Source organism: Trachinotus anak, unplaced genomic scaffold (genome assembly GCF_046630095.1).
Source record: "Trachinotus anak isolate AG129_WGS33_773 ecotype Australia unplaced genomic scaffold, CSIRO_AGI_Tana_v1 ptg000002l, whole genome shotgun sequence".
NCBI lineage: Eukaryota > Metazoa > Chordata > Actinopteri > Carangiformes > Carangidae > Trachinotus > Trachinotus anak.
The window spans coordinates 15,995,138-16,010,185 of record NW_027273853.1 but is presented as its reverse complement, the minus strand read 5'-3'; the positions used below and the strand labels follow the sequence as shown (position 1 = coordinate 16,010,185).

Here is a 15,048-nt window from a genome sequence, read left to right as displayed (position 1 = left end):
CCCCCATCTATGAGCAGATTTTGATTTTAACAGGTGACCATCACAATGGTAGAAAATATGTGATGAGCATTCTCGTATTCCAAGAACAGGGTTTAATGAGAGCTTTTTGAAATAGGTTTAAGCTGAGAATGAAAATATGATGGAAACTTAACCATCTAGCCAGTCCTTGTGACTCAGTACTACCTCCTATTTTCTGCCAGGTCTCTTAAGTGACTTTATACTCGAGTCATGAAACGAGGTCATGACTGGAGGAGGGGGGGCAAATTCACCCTTTGATGTACCTACATGGATATGGATATCCACTACATGCTTCAAGGAAGTGGATTTATTCCATCTGAGTCCTGCCTGCCATGAGACACGGAATTTAGTTCTAACAAATGTACAACATAAACACGACAAACGTGTCATAGGTCATTGAATAATTTTTTTTAATCTATAAAATGAGTCGTTTTGACATCAATAGAAACACTAGTAGCATTCACGTGATAATAATTTCAGAATCTAGAAAAAAAGTTTGTAGTCTGGTCTCAATAGTGCTTTTGCTCAGATGCCAGCCAATTGTCTGGACACTACAGTGCCAAATGTCTGACTCGACCTTTTAGATGAGAACGTTACCATCAGGTGGCGCAAAGGGATATGTGACGATTTTTTAATATTAAAGTCATTAATTTATTTACATGGCGCAAGGGAAGAACCAGCATCATGTTGGGAACGGGAACAGATGATACCACAGCATTTATCTGGTCAATTTAACCAAAACACGGTGGAAATCCGCCGCTGACAGGATCTGTAGCGCAGCCTGAGGAGAAATTTAACTGATTAATAAGGCAGACGGACACTGATTCCGCTGAGTGTCTCCTTGTCACTGATTTCGTCTTTCTGAAGAGCGATTTCCGACCGCACGGCTCACTGAATAATCCTCCTGAAGATGGAGTTTGGGGAAAGGAAGAGGAGAAGGAAGTCACAGAGCTTTAAACTGGTCACGGATGAAGGTAGGCTGCTGAATGAATGCAAGACCTTGCAAGACGCGCGTCCGTGTCTGGGTGTTTGTCTGGCGCTGTGTGCCAGCAGAGACGACTCTGTAAACAAAAGCGATGGCCACGACAATGCCCATAGTCTGTGGCTCGATTTCAACCAACCCGCTAACTCTAATGATTCAAGTCTAACACGTAAAAATCCTCCCTGGACATCTGTCTCCACGTAGATCATTGTAATTAGATTTAAAAGAATGAATTAAGTCAGCAAACACTTCAAAAAATGAAAATATGTCGCGCATTCTGAACATACAACATTGTCCACTTTTTTTTTGCCGAAGCTGTAAGCTCCAGGCCACCTCTCTTCCCTACACTACTTCAATAGCACCTACAGGTGGTGGTTTCTACATGGGATGGGAGGGGGGTGGAGGGGGGTGGAGGGGGGGGGGGTTTCTGCCTCGGTTGACATCACAGTCCCCATTAGATGAAGCACAAGCTAACTATCATAAAAATGCAAAAGGCCGAAAACACCATTCTTGCAATCATCTGTCAATAGGTTTTAAAATAAGATTAAGCTTTTATTTGATTATTGTTATAGGCTACTACTATTTCATGACAAAACCTTGCTGTTCTACCTGCAGATTGTGAGCCCTCATATATGGTGAATTCCAGCTGTAAAGATGCCAATGGAGAGCCTAAGGATGCCTCTGTGCCTGATGGTATGTGCCACTGTAAGGATCAATTTCTGATATAGCATAGCAGAGCTCACTAATTCCACTAACACTCTTCTCTCTCAAAGTAGTTTGGCTGGGGGATGAGGGCATGGAGATCAAGAGACAAATCACAGGAATGATGAGGCTTCTGAGTGATAAGACCAGCAGGGTATATCAGCGTGTGGGAACAGAGCAGGACAGCTTAACAAAGGAGCCCCAGGATAAGCGCCAGGCGTGGGCACATCAGCCTGCACCTTTGTCTCTCGTATCAGAGGACCACCAGAGCAACAGCTGGAACTCTGCAGAGGACCCAGGGCCTTCCCCTTCATCCATATCCACCCCAATCCCCAACGGTCCAGGCTGTGGCCAGTACAGCACCCGCTCCAAAGCCCTGAGGATCCTCAACAATACAAAGCATTTAATCAAAATGAATGATGCTAATGGTAGAGTACCCGAACATTTGTGATGGAGACATGATGAAATATTTTCATAAAATTTGAAAGTAGATCATATCTAGTGCTGAACATCAGACAAGTGTTTTGTTGTTGAGGTATCTGTGTGTAAGGCAGGCACTTAGAGGTGCTCTTGGCAAGTTTATCCATACAAGTTTATCCAATACTTACAGTGCACCCTTTGTTGTCTGAGACATGGCATGAGAGTGCATTTTGTCAATATACCTGTTTGAGAGAACCATCACTAACCATTGCACCATTCCCATTCCAGCAGATGTAGTACCTCCTGCTGTGCCAGAAACTCCCTGCTGTATGTGTAACTGTAAGGGCACCTTGCAGGCAATTTTGCAAGAACTACGTGCCATGAGGAGAATGATGCAGACTCAAAAAGGTCAGTGAACGCACACACATTCTCACACACTGTGACAGAAAGACAGAAAGAGAGAGAGTGAAAATATAATGTGTTACTGTCTTTTCAAGCTTCCTTGGAAAGACAGGAACAGACAGCTTCACCATGCCAACCTCGTCTCAGCCCAGGACCTGCTCCTTGTCGCAGGCCCCGCAAGAGGAGGCCAATCTATAAAGTGGCACCACTGACTGTGTCTAGCACCAGAAGAGCTGCTCTTACCCCTCTGGAGGCATCGCCACTTGTAGTTGCACCTGTAGAATCAGGAAAGAGGGAGGAATCTGAGAAAGCGCAAGACTCATCCACAATCAGCAGTCAGCCCTCAGAGGTCTCTCTGCTTCCACCTCAGAACAATCCAGTAACTGTCAACAACACGCACAGTCCTCTCCTGAACCAGTTAAGGGAACCACAGTCATTGGAGGTAACCTACATGTTAGTGTACACTGATGTATATATGCTCATGTGTGTTTTCAGTGCTAAATTTCCAGCTCTGATTTATGTTTCAGTGTATTACACTCTCTCCCTCAGAAACAGTACTTATAAATTTGAACTTAATCTTTCCTATGAATTGGTTCTCAAAAGGAATTTAAATGTATGTATTTACTGCATTTACAATGAAAAGAAATCTGATACTTTTTCTTACTTTAACTCAACCGAAGATACATTTTAAGTTCTTCTAAAGTGTTGTTAAGCTACAGAAATTGGAAAATAGAATCTATTTCTATTACAAAAGGTTCTTTCCTCAGTGTGTTTGATTGCATTTACATCAACATCATTGTGTGTATTGAGAGCCTATGTGAAGGGGCATGCTTTTTTGCTATTTGCACCTTTGTGTCTCCTGACCTCTTGGACTCTTTCACTCATTTCATTTTAGAGCAGTTTGAGAAAATTTTTTTTTGCATGCTCATTCTCTGGTTTTTATTTTGCAGCATCTTGAATCTTGTTATGTGTTGATGTATCATTTTCCCATGATACATCACAATTCACATCGTGTGTTATTTGATTCCTTTTCAGTCTGAGGTGCGTCTTGCAGAGGATTATGACGTGTTTATCTCAAAGGCTCAGTTAGACTCTATTCTTGTCAACTACACACGCTCTGGGAGCCTGCTGTTCCGGAAACTGGTGCGTAGCTACATTTTTAAAAAGCATATTCTTTAGGCCTTTGATTAGGTTCACAGTCATTTCAGTTATGTTGTCACTTGATACTCGCATTTTATTTTAAACAATAATTTCTATCAATTCACTTTCATAATAAGCTAAGCTCAATAAAGGCAGAGCAATGTTTTACCATGGAGCTACTACATGTTTAGGTGTGTGCCTTCTTTGATGATGCTACCCTGGCCAACTCCTTACCAAATGGTAAAAGAAAGCGAGGACTCAATGATAACCGTAAGGGCTTGGACCAGAATATTGTGGGTGCCATTAAAGGTAGGTGAGAGAAAGATACTAGAGATTTTATCAGTCTCTTTATAGTTGGGTAGAACAAACGTGATTTGGTGGAAATATTAATTCAGTTGTGTGAACTGTATCCAGTGTTTACAGAGAAATACTGCACTGAACACAGAATAGAGAAGTTGCCTGGGCCACGAGACTGGGTGCAGATCCTCCAAGATCAGATCAAACTTGCCAGGAGGAGGCTGAAAAGAGGTATTGAACTGCTATAGAGTCTGCCAGCTAAGCTTTTCTTGTAGTAATTTATACTGTATATTTATATTTTATCTGGTGTCTTTTTTTAAATCTGGTTTTATGATGCAAAGGGTTTTGTGAGCATGGTCAGACAAAGTTACTGTATTATTATTATTATTATTATTATCAAGTAATACGTTTAGTTTAGCGGTCAGAGAAGAGGTCTTCTGTCAATGCATTAGGTAAATCTTCATGTTCCTTTGGCTCCTTAGATGCTGCAGAAGCAGAAGAAATCTTAAATGGACCATCTACAAGTATGAAAGATGCTTGCAGGGGCAGCTACACACACACACACACACACACACACACACACACACTATTGTACCCATTTATTCAGTTGTCTGCTTTTGTCTTTCTGTGTCTGCACCTTTCCCTTAACATCAGTGCTCCCATTTTACAACATCTTTCCATCAGCCCCCCTCTGAGCCCACAATGTCTTTACCTCTCTCCACTTCGCTGTCACAACACACACACACACACACACACAAACTGGTGTTGCTGGCTCACTTATTGGCTCGTATGTCTTTGTCACGCTGCCGCTGTGACATTTGACATTCTCACGCAGCTTCCCAAAATGTCAGCTAATTATCTTCACACCATGCACCATATCCTCTCTTTCACCTCTCCATTTCAACCTCGATGTCAGAAAAGCTTTTCTCTCTCTTTTTTTTTTCAAGGGAGACCAAATTTGTGAACACAGTTGTCTTGACATTCTCACACAAATGCATTAAGGCGTTTTTTATGATGTTATTTAATGAATTAAAAAAAAGAAAATGTCTTTCTTCCTTTATAGGCTGTGACTACAACAAGTCTGAAGGGACAGTGATGAACATGACTGGCTGATTCAAGGACCTGCCACCATGGCCTTAGAGCAGATTTGTTGATTGTCTTCATTACTTCTCTAACTTGATGCATTTAGCCACTTTAGATATTTCCTTTGCTGCTATGTGTTATGAATGTAAAGGAAACAAAACAACAGGACCAAATGAAGAAGAAGCCTGCTCCATGATATCCTCTCTCTCTCTCTCTCTCTCTCTCTCTCAGTCTCTCTCTCTCTCTCCTATACACACACTCCGCCTTTTGTGGTCCTTCAGACTTTTCATTTGACACATATGACACCACTTGGATCTGGGATTTTGTGACAGCAGACAATGAACTATACAGTGGTTAAGAAATGTCAGGTCATTTTCATGTTTAGAAGTTTACATTATTGACGACAGCTTTAAAAGCACACTTTCCTAGTTCTCATATGTCATTACTAGGAGAAGTCACAAGCCTAAAATGAGAAAAAGTACTGTAACAGCATAGCATTCATATATTTTGCACAAATTACATTTTACGGGAAGTTGCCCATTGTGGATTGTGCCTTTTAAGTGACCAGTACTTCAGTGGGTGTAATGTGCAGTGCAGCATCCGCCTCTTTTCCAAACATTAAAGTAAACATTTGATGTATTTTTGGCCAGTTTTTCTAATTAAAATGGGTTGATTTGCTACATCTGGCTGAAAAATAATAATAAAAAATGACAGTATTCTGTCAATAATGTTTCTTTTTACAATTATAATCTTTAGGCTATGCATACCAGTGCTATTGTTGTGAATATTGTGATGGATTTGATGGAGATACTGCATTTTTCTTTCATTTCTGCTCAGAGTACCTATGAAATGAATAGCTGTTTCCATCATTAAATATGGTTTCTTGACAACTGTTTTTCGTGTTGTGTTTAAATGCCCGACAGTATAATGAGATAATGAGACAAACAGAAGTGACGCATTGCCTAAAGAGGCCCAAGTATAATTAAACAATATCATCCTAAGGTGACACAGCGGTGTAATAAAACATTAGTTTCAACAATTACATAATTATTATTAAAAGGTACGCTCATAAATGCTCTTAAAAGTTTCTAAACCTGTGCGTTTGTTAAGCAGCTACACTTTGAACCTGGCAGTGTCGTGGTGCTGTAAAAGCAATTGGAGGGAAAACAGTAAATTAAAGGTACACTCCATTGTAGAGATTTTGTTGCCAGACTTCAGAGCTCGTTAAAGGGGATGTTAAAGCCGCCACTGTGCAGGCAGAGGACCCTTTGACATCTCGTTAGTTTCCTCTTTATATTGCAACACTAATAATTTTATATGAAGATAAAGCCAAGTCGTATACATTTATTGATTATAATATAATTAATCAGACGTGATGGCTTACATTTTTGTACTGTAGTTCTGGGGGAGAAGACAAATATGTCTCTCTTTTTGTCAGGCGATCTCAGACGACGCCCGATTCGAGCCGCAGTGCATTGTGGTCCAGTCCCCGCTCTTCTGTCGGGATCCACCGCTAACGTGAAGCTGGTAAGGATAAACTGGTCAGAGCAATTAAAGGGGAAATGTTGCAAGAATATAAGTCCGCTTTGGTCCTAAAATCGCATCTAGGGCAATTGTAAACACTTTTATTGCACCGTGTCATTATAAACTTTGCACAAGTCGCATGTTTAGCGTTGTTTTATTGCTACTAAGTCTGATGTTGCACACATCGCATGGCGAGGGACAGGAAAGGGTTAATTTTTTCCGCCGCCGACATTTTTGTTCGGCGGTCTACGGCAACTTTTTAACTTACATGTGCAGCGAGCTGACGCTATGTTTCGCAACCGTGTTTCACATTTGTAATGCAGCGTGCACGGCGTGTGTGTTTTTTTATTTAATAAATTACAGCTCGCCGGCTCGATACGTCTTCAGCTCTTTGTTGGTCAGAGCTGCTTATGCTCATCACCTCATGCATGGATCAGCGTTTGCTAGCAAGATTTTGTACCGAAACGAAAACTGCATTTTCAGCAAAACAGACAAACGTGAAAGATGTAGCTGTCACTGTCAGCATGTATGTCAAAGCTTAGAGCCTGGTAGCTTATACTGTAGCGTCCATTACACTGAACAGACAAGTTTAACTCTGGGCGCCACTAATATTGTCAGCCAGTGCCTCAGGGTTGAATGAACTTGGCAACATTTTGTCTCTTGAACACTCCCTCTGTTTACAAACCGGGCCCCCCTCAGCGACTCACAGCAGTTTAAACCACAAACCGGAGTTATAAGTAAACAATAACTTCATTGGCTTGTCTGACAGGTGGCCAAGTGTTTCTGACTGATATGTCATCGTGGATAATTCATTTGTTACTTCCGGTCAAACTACAAACATGAGCGTCTGTGTTTTATGTTGTCAGGAGTGATTGAGCCACAGAGAGATGTTTTTTTTTTAACATGGATTAAACATATACACTCCTGATCAAAATCTTAAGACCAGTCAAAAAATTGCAAGAATAAATTTTGCACTATTGGGTCTTAAGAAGGTTTTAAGTAGAGCTTCACAATGCTAAAAGAGGAAATGGGAGCAAGACACAAAAAAGTTTGAGCAGGCAATTTATTGAAAACAACAATTTAACTGAAATAGGCTGTTCATCAGCTGATCAAAAGTTTAAGACCACAGCCTTTATAAGCCACAATCTGCGCAAAAATTTGGATCCTATGTCATTTTTCTGTCAAGTATTCACACTGTCATGACCTCCTGATGGCAAAGGCAAAACAGCTCACTGTCTTTGAACGTGGTAGGATTGTTGAGCAGCATAAGCAAGGCCTCTCACAACGTGCCATCGCTGCTGAGGTTGGACGCAGTAAGACAGTCATTTTGAATTTCTTAAAAGATCCTGAGGGTTATGGAACAAAGAAGTCTAGTGGTAGACCCAAAAAAATCTCACCAGCGCTGAGCCACAGGATCCGATTGGCTGTCCATCAAGACACGGGATGACCCTCGACCCAAATTAAGGCCATTACTGGTGCTGACTGCAGCCCAATAACCATCAGACGGCATCTGGGAAAGAAGGGCTTCAAAAACAAAAAACGTCTTCAAAGGCCATGTCTCCTTCAACGCCACAAAATTGCCCGTTTGGACTTTGCAAGGGAGCACCAAACATGGGACATTGAAAGGTGGAAGAAAGTTTTATTCTCTGATGAGAAAAAATTTAACCTTGACGGTCCTGATGGCTTCCAACGTCACTGGCATGACAAGGAGATCCCACCTAAGATGTTTTCTACGCGGCACAGTGGGGGGGGGGGGGGGGGGGGGGGGGGGGGGGGGGGCATCATGATTTGGGGTGCTTTTTCCTTCAATGGAACAATGGAGCTTCAGGTTGTGCAGGGGCGTCAAACAGCAGCTGGCTATGTGGAGATGTTGCAGCGGGCATCCCTCATGACTGAGGGCCCTCGTCTGTGTGGTAATGACTGGGTTTTTCAACAGGACAAGGCTGCAGTTCACAATGCCCGCCTGACAGAGGACTTCTTCCAGGAGAATAACGTCACTCTTTTGGACCATCCTGCGTGTTCCCCTGATCTAAATCCAATTGAGAACATTTGGGGATGGATGGCAAGGGAAGTTTACAAAAATGGACATCAGTTCCAGACAGTGGCTGCCCTTCGTGAAGCCATCTTCAACACTTGGAGCAACATTCCCACTAGCCTCCTGGAAACACTTGCATCAAGCATGCCTAAATGAATTTTTGAAGTGATCGGCAAGAATGGTGGAGCTACTCATTACTGAGTCATTTTTTGACACTTTGATTTCTGTTTTGAGGGGGTTTTCGGTTTTTTTTTTAGCTATGGTCTTAAACTTTTGATCACCCGATGAACAGCCTATTTCAGTTAAGTTGTTGTTTTCAATAAATTGCCTGCTCATTATTTTGTCTCTTGCTCCCATTTCTACTGTTAGCATTGTGAAGCTCTACTTAGAACCTACTTGAGATCCAATAGTGCAAAATGCAAATTCTTGCAATTTTTCAACTGGTCTTAAGATTTTGATCAGGAGTGTATGTTGATAACCTAATAGATTCAAATACAGTAGAAGTGCAGAAATACTAACTGAGAACTGTTCATCGTTTGCAGAGAGGTGGTGCTTTAATTCTCTTCATGTTTGTAGCTGTAACTTGTGGTGTTGTGATGGTCTTGGAGGGTGTACCTAACATTATGTCTACAAAATATTTTTTACTTATCATTATTCAGTGTTGATTCGTAGTTATTTCTGTCTTGGAAACAAGATGACAACAATTAGTCAATGGAGAGGTGGATTGACAGAAAATTAATCTCTAACTATTTTGTTGAATGACTAATAGTTTGAATTAGGGCTGCACCATTAATTGAAATACAATCAAGATTGCACCATGGCCAAGTGCAATCATTTCCTCTTTCCAGTCTTTGAGTTGTGAGGCTTTGCTGCTGCTACTAAATATCTTTAGATTGTGGACTATTGGTCAAACATCATAAGAAACATTTAAAGGTATTAGCAAGGGATTTTAGGAAATTAAAATTTAACTGGCATTTTTAATTGTGTTTGGACACTACGTAAGAATTGCTAAAATTGGGAGATGAATTGATAATGAAAATAATTATTAGTTACAGCCCTGAAGATAACAATTGAGTTAAATCAACAGTTGTCGGACACAGTCTGAAAATATTAACATTATAAGCTGCACAAAGACAGGATTCATTGCAGTGCTGTTGTTTCATACTGTAAAGATGTTAAAGCTTCTTTGATTCATGATTTATTTGAGATGATGCACAAAAAAGCGCATTTGTGAATTGTCTCCGGTTGCATTGTAGTGTGGTGAATAAGCTGAGAGTTTGTTTTTTTTCAGTCTATGCAATTAACACAGTCTTCTTCCAGCCCTCCAGAGTGTGTTTCTAATAACCTATATTTTTTCTGTCCCAACATTAATGTGGTCCTAGTGGTGAAGGCCCAGAGTTTCTTCAGACATGTCTGTGAGGGAGTCCTTTAACCCCGAAAGCTATGAGCTGGACAAGAACTTCAGGCTCACACGCTTTGCTGAGCTCAAGGGCACAGGCTGCAAGGTTGGCTCTCTTATCTACCTTGGATGCATTATTGTCTGTGTACAAAGTAATTACACATTCTGCCTGATAAGGAATATAGTATAAAGAATAATGTGTGAAAATAGTGGTTATTTTCTCTGGTCACAGGTGCCCCAAGAAGTGTTACAGAAGCTGCTAGAAACCCTACAGGAGAACCACTATCAAGAGGATGAACAGTTCCTGGGGGCAGTTATGCCTCGATTAGGTAGTTATGATCTTTATATAGCACGATAATAACAAATACCTTAAGTGCTTAATAGTAATGAATCAAACAACAGCAATTGTTCTAACCACAACAGGTCAAACTTAAAAATTTATAATCTAAAAAATTATTGAAGATGGTATGATAAAGACTTGTCTCTATGTGACACTTCTGAGACAAAAACTCTCATTTGTGGTTGAAACCAGTTTTAACCTCACGGCACTGACTGTTGACAATTCTGACCATTTTGTTACTTTAAATGTCTTAAATAAATAAACTAAAATATCATGTGATGACATGATTTTATTCTACATTAAAGCCAAGCAGTCAAAATCTGCACAACCTTTTTGTTAAGGGGTGGTATATACAGTACTGTATCACACATACAAAAAAATTTACAATATATCACAGAGAACTTTTTTATTTTTGAAGGCATAGGTATGGACACCTGTGTGATACCTCTCAGACATGGAGGCCTTTCTCTGGTCCAGACTACAGATTACATCTACCCTATTGTGGATGACCCCTACATGATGGTACGGATCTCTTCTTTTGTGGGCTTTACATGTAACACATGGGAGGATGTCACTGTTTTAACTCTTGCAGATGTGCATTATTGGGTCTGATGTAGGCCTAGTTTACACACCCAACCCTTCATGTGCTTAATTTTCAGTATTTCTGTTTTGTAGGGGAGAATTGCTTGTGCCAATGTACTAAGTGACCTGTATGCCATGGGGGTGACAGAATGTGACAACATGCTGATGCTTCTGGGAGTCAGCAACAAAATGTCAGAGAAGGTAAGAGGCATGTCAGTTGATGCATCCCACTTTTGGATTGTGTGTCTGGCAAAATATCTGCAAGAACCAACTGTGTTAATTATTAGAATCAGAATCAGAATCAGTTTTATTGCCAAGTATGTTTTCACATACAAGGAATTTTTTCTGGTGATTGGTGCAATTTACAATTACAACATAGTAAAGTTATCATATTCCATTGTGCTTCTGCTTCTGCTCTGACTTCACTGGATTTTTACAGGAGAGAGACAAAGTCATGCCACTGATTATCCAGGGGTTCAAGGATGCATCAGAGGAGGCTGGCACATCTGTAACAGGAGGACAGACGGTGCTGAACCCCTGGGTGGTAATGGGAGGAGTTGCTACAACAGTCTGCCAGCCCAACGAATTTATCATGTAAGAATGGGTTCCTATAACACATTTCTTTACTTAAGCTGTTTAAACTACTCACAGCTGCTTAAGAATTACGTATAATTTTGTTGTAATGCATCTATCATGATGATGCCATGTTCGACATTTCTTAGGCCAGACAATGCAGTGCCAGGAGACGTGTTGGTGTTGACAAAGCCACTTGGAACGCAAGTGGCTGTTGCAGTGCACCAGTGGCTCGATATTGTAAGTCTGCCTGCCCACTCATGAATAATTATGTCGGGACAGTTATTGTTTTTTAGGATGACTACTAATGCCACAGGCTCTATATGTTTTCTTTTAATCCCTCAGCCTGAGAAGTGGAACAAGATCAAGCTGGTGGTAACCCAGGAAGATGTAGAGCTGGCCTACCATGAAGCCATGATGAACATGGCTCGCCTCAACAGGACAGGTAAAACCACTATGAATGTCCTCATAGTTGATTAGGAGTCACAACTGGCTTGAATTTTTGGTTCTTGACATTATTTTTCAATAAAATAACCATGTTAAATGAGCATTACTACGTGAGCTGTTGGGCAGATGTCTTGAAATTTGTGAACAGCAGCAGCCTCTGCTGCAGCTCAGCTGTATTACACCCTTTGCTGCTCAGTCTAGTCTCTGACCACACTGAAAACGTTGAAATACTAAAAGGTAATGTTTCTTGGGAGACAGTAGTTGCACACTATAGTTAAGTGTTTGCAACACACCATTGTTATCTCAAGGACAAAACTGGGACCCAGTCACATAGAAGCATAGAAATATTACTTAAAGATAGGAAGTGTTAGTTCACTGGTCACAGATTTGGTTTCTAATAATTGTTTTTGTTTCCCTTCATTGTATCATATTGTTATTGTTAACTTTTGTTAATTTATAAAAAGAAAAAACTTAAAGAGGATTAATTACTTGAATTGAGGTATCTGTCATCATACTGGTTGTTTGTTTGCTTTCAAGATTGCATATTTGGCCCACAGTGAGTTACAGTCTTTGTGAAAATTAACACAGATGGAATAATCTGTATTTGTTCATACCACTCACTAATCTTCAACTATCAAAACAGAGTTGTGCATATCCCTAATCAAAACAATTAATCCTCCAGATGCCTTGCTAAGTCTCTCTCTCTGCCTTCCCTTGTAGCGGCTGGTCTCATGCACACCTTCAATGCCCATGCAGCCACAGACATCACAGGGTTTGGCATCCTCGGCCACGCTCAGACGTTGGCACGTCAACAGCGAAGTGAAGTGTCATTTGTCATCCACAACCTCCCAGTGCTTGCCAAGATGGCTGCTGTGTCCAAGGCTTGTGGGAACATGTTTGGTCTCATGCACGGTACCTGCCCTGAAACATCAGGTGTGTGTGTATTCATGGTTATTTTCTTATTCTAATTCTAATTTAATCTACCTAACTTTCAACCCTCACGCCTTTTTAGAGTGAGTGCCAGAAAGTGTTTTATAAAATGACCTCATACATAACACAGGAAAACATCAATAAAATGCTGTTTTACTGTCTGTGGGGTCATAACTACAAAGATGCAGTCACCCTTGGTTTTGAATTTTCACCAAGGCCATAAGCCCCTGTCTGTATAGTATAGATGTAAAACTTGAATCTGTACTTTATATGCACCACATGAAGTAAGGCCAGTTTACTTCAAATGTGGATTCATGTGATAATTTGTTATGAGATGTGAATACTGGCTAGGACAAGATACAGGGTGAATAATTAAAACATGGTAACAACAGATCATAATTAAGAAATATTCTAAGCCTGGATAAACAAGAATATTGTAATAATTTGACACTTCTGCTGATTAGAAGTCCTGAGAATATGACATAGTATAGGCTGAACTTTAACTTAGGCTCAGCTGTACCTGATCAATGCTCTCAGTGCTGATGAAGACAAATTCTGCTTTGTTAGAATTTAGAAACTTAAAAACAGTGCTGTAACATAGCTAACTTGTGTAATTGATTTGGTTTGAGGGTAATGCACAAGTTGTCTATGTAGTAAAGCAGTGGTCTATGAAACATGAAAATGCTAAAACTATGATATATGGAGTTATGCAAGAAAAACCGGAAATGAGCCCTGAGGGACATCAACTGAAAGGGGAGTCCAAAAAGACAGAAATCGCTAAAGAGACCGAAGAACATCAGTCAAAAAAGATATGACGAGAACCACTGCACTTGCTGCCCATCTATTGCCACCAAACACCTGAGCCTATAAACAACACCACTGTGTGTATCAGTATCAAAGGCGACATGTAGATCCAGCTAGAAGAGAACTGAACTCTCATCGGCAACACTACACATTAGGAGTTATCATTTTAACTGACCAAATGTCCTTTCATTTATAGGAGGCCTGCTTATCTGTCTGCCCCGGGAGCAGGCTGCCCGCTTCTGTGCAGAAATCAAATCCCCGAAATACGGAGAGGGCCACCAAGCGTGGATCATCGGGATTGTAGAGAAAGGAAACCGCACTGCTCGCATTATTGACAAACCACGGATCATAGAGGTGGCACCACAAGCTGCCACGCAGAATGTCAATCCAACTCCTGGTGCGACCTCTTAATCCTCGTTGGCTGAATCATAGACCGGAACCCAAAAGCTCTGTTGAGTGATTTTAGACACATAAACTACAAAACCATCCTAGAGTGTTGAAATATATACACAAAATAGTATGTACACAGAAGAGACTGGGTTGGCTTGTATCTACATGAAAAACAGCGCACACACACCACACAGTGACCCGGGGAGCATGTCACCACCCAGTGGACTCAACCTGCAGTATCCCCATGATAAAAATTGGTAAGAAATAGAGCATACTTAAAATCCATATGCCTTTTGTGTCTGTTGTATTCTGTTATGTTAAATGTGCTTGACTGGCAGGCAGCTTCTGGTAAGAGAGTGATGAAGACAATAATCTGATACTGTTGATTCATTTTGAATCTTAGGAAGTCTGGAGTCTGTTGCCTCTTTTAAAGTTGTTCTCATAAGCGACATCAAGGTGATGTGATGGTGTTTTTGTTTGTCCATTCACTTTGTACAGTTATAAAACCTAGTATTAGTTCATTGCTGTAACTGATGCCTTGAAAGAAACTGAGTGTGACCAGAATGGTTTGTTTTTTATTACTTTGACTTTTTGTAATGTCCCCATATAAACTAATAAATATTCAAATAGAAGATGGTTTGTTCTCACTGTTTGGGACCTTCAGTTTTACAGATGAACTAAATCATATGTGACATTATCTATTTACATCATACAACTGCAGATTGATAACATACACAGCTGATGAGTCATGGTTTGAATTCATAGATAGAGAAGAAATCTGCATAACCCTCAGGAGATGTACCATCTGCGTTCCCAATAACAGAATCAGAATTGTCCAACTGTATAAAAGGAGAAAGAGGTTTTGTCAGTCAGCAAGTGCTATAATCCGTGAGTTTGCCGCTTGTTGCCTTTGCTCAGGATCTGGTGCATTTAGTTTTGCTTTCTCAATGTTGCCAGAAGATGTACTGAGAGAAATCGGA

The 15,048-nt window shown here is 40.6% G+C and overlaps 2 protein-coding genes across 7 annotated transcripts; both read left to right on the top strand.

Annotated features, from left to right (window-relative positions):
* The first annotated feature begins 796 nt into the window (after positions 1–796).
* Positions 797–5,931, top strand: bend7 (BEN domain containing 7). 4 transcript variants are annotated; one of them, XM_071501469.1, is made up of 10 exons: positions 797–992; positions 1,616–1,693; positions 1,777–2,130; positions 2,411–2,530; positions 2,620–2,966; positions 3,560–3,667; positions 3,856–3,973; positions 4,079–4,192; positions 4,444–4,485; positions 5,025–5,931. In XM_071501469.1, the coding sequence occupies exons 1-10, from the start codon at positions 929–931 to the stop codon at positions 5,072–5,074; spliced, it is 1,395 nt and encodes a 464-aa protein (XP_071357570.1). In that variant the 5' UTR covers positions 797–928; the 3' UTR covers positions 5,075–5,931. The 4 variants fall into 4 exon arrangements, with proteins under 4 accessions (XP_071357570.1, XP_071357582.1, XP_071357576.1 ...); XM_071501481.1 differs by having other exon boundaries at positions 2,414–2,530; positions 5,025–5,223; XM_071501475.1 differs by having other exon boundaries at positions 1,774–2,130; positions 2,414–2,530; positions 5,025–5,223.
* A 513-nt stretch (positions 5,932–6,444) lies between these two features.
* sephs1 (selenophosphate synthetase 1) lies at positions 6,445–14,700 on the top strand. Of its 3 annotated transcripts, none has more exons than XM_071501491.1 (10): positions 6,445–6,571; positions 9,986–10,108; positions 10,235–10,331; positions 10,761–10,864; positions 11,018–11,125; positions 11,364–11,518; positions 11,647–11,737; positions 11,843–11,942; positions 12,665–12,877; positions 13,875–14,700. In XM_071501491.1, exons 2-10 carry the CDS (start codon positions 10,013–10,015, stop codon positions 14,087–14,089), a joined length of 1,179 nt encoding a protein of 392 aa, XP_071357592.1. In that variant the 5' UTR covers positions 6,445–6,571; positions 9,986–10,012; the 3' UTR covers positions 14,090–14,700. The 3 variants fall into 3 exon arrangements, with proteins under 3 accessions (XP_071357592.1, XP_071357601.1, XP_071357609.1); XM_071501500.1 differs by lacking the exon at positions 6,445–6,571 and adding an exon at positions 6,791–7,094; XM_071501508.1 differs by lacking the exon at positions 6,445–6,571 and adding an exon at positions 9,418–9,536 and having other exon boundaries at positions 13,875–14,236.
* Positions 14,701–15,048: the final 348 nt, after the last annotated feature.

Excerpts from the sequence above, each read along its gene's own strand:
- sephs1 (XM_071501491.1), top strand. The coding sequence starts at position 10,013 with ATGTCTGTGAGGGAGTCCTTTAACCCCGAAAGCTATGAGCTGGACAAG. Across the intron at positions 10,332-10,760 it reads GGCAGTTATGCCTCGATTAG|GCATAGGTATGGACACCTGT; the intron begins GTAGTTATGATC and ends TTATTTTTGAAG. Across the intron at positions 10,865-11,017 it reads TGGATGACCCCTACATGATG|GGGAGAATTGCTTGTGCCAA; the intron begins GTACGGATCTCT and ends TCTGTTTTGTAG.
- bend7 (XM_071501460.1), top strand. The coding sequence starts at position 929 with ATGGAGTTTGGGGAAAGGAAGAGGAGAAGGAAGTCACAGAGCTTTAAA. Across the intron at positions 993-1,615 it reads TAAACTGGTCACGGATGAAG|ATTGTGAGCCCTCATATATG; the intron begins GTAGGCTGCTGA and ends TTCTACCTGCAG. Across the intron at positions 4,486-5,024 it reads CTTAAATGGACCATCTACAA|GCTGTGACTACAACAAGTCT; the intron begins GTATGAAAGATG and ends CTTCCTTTATAG.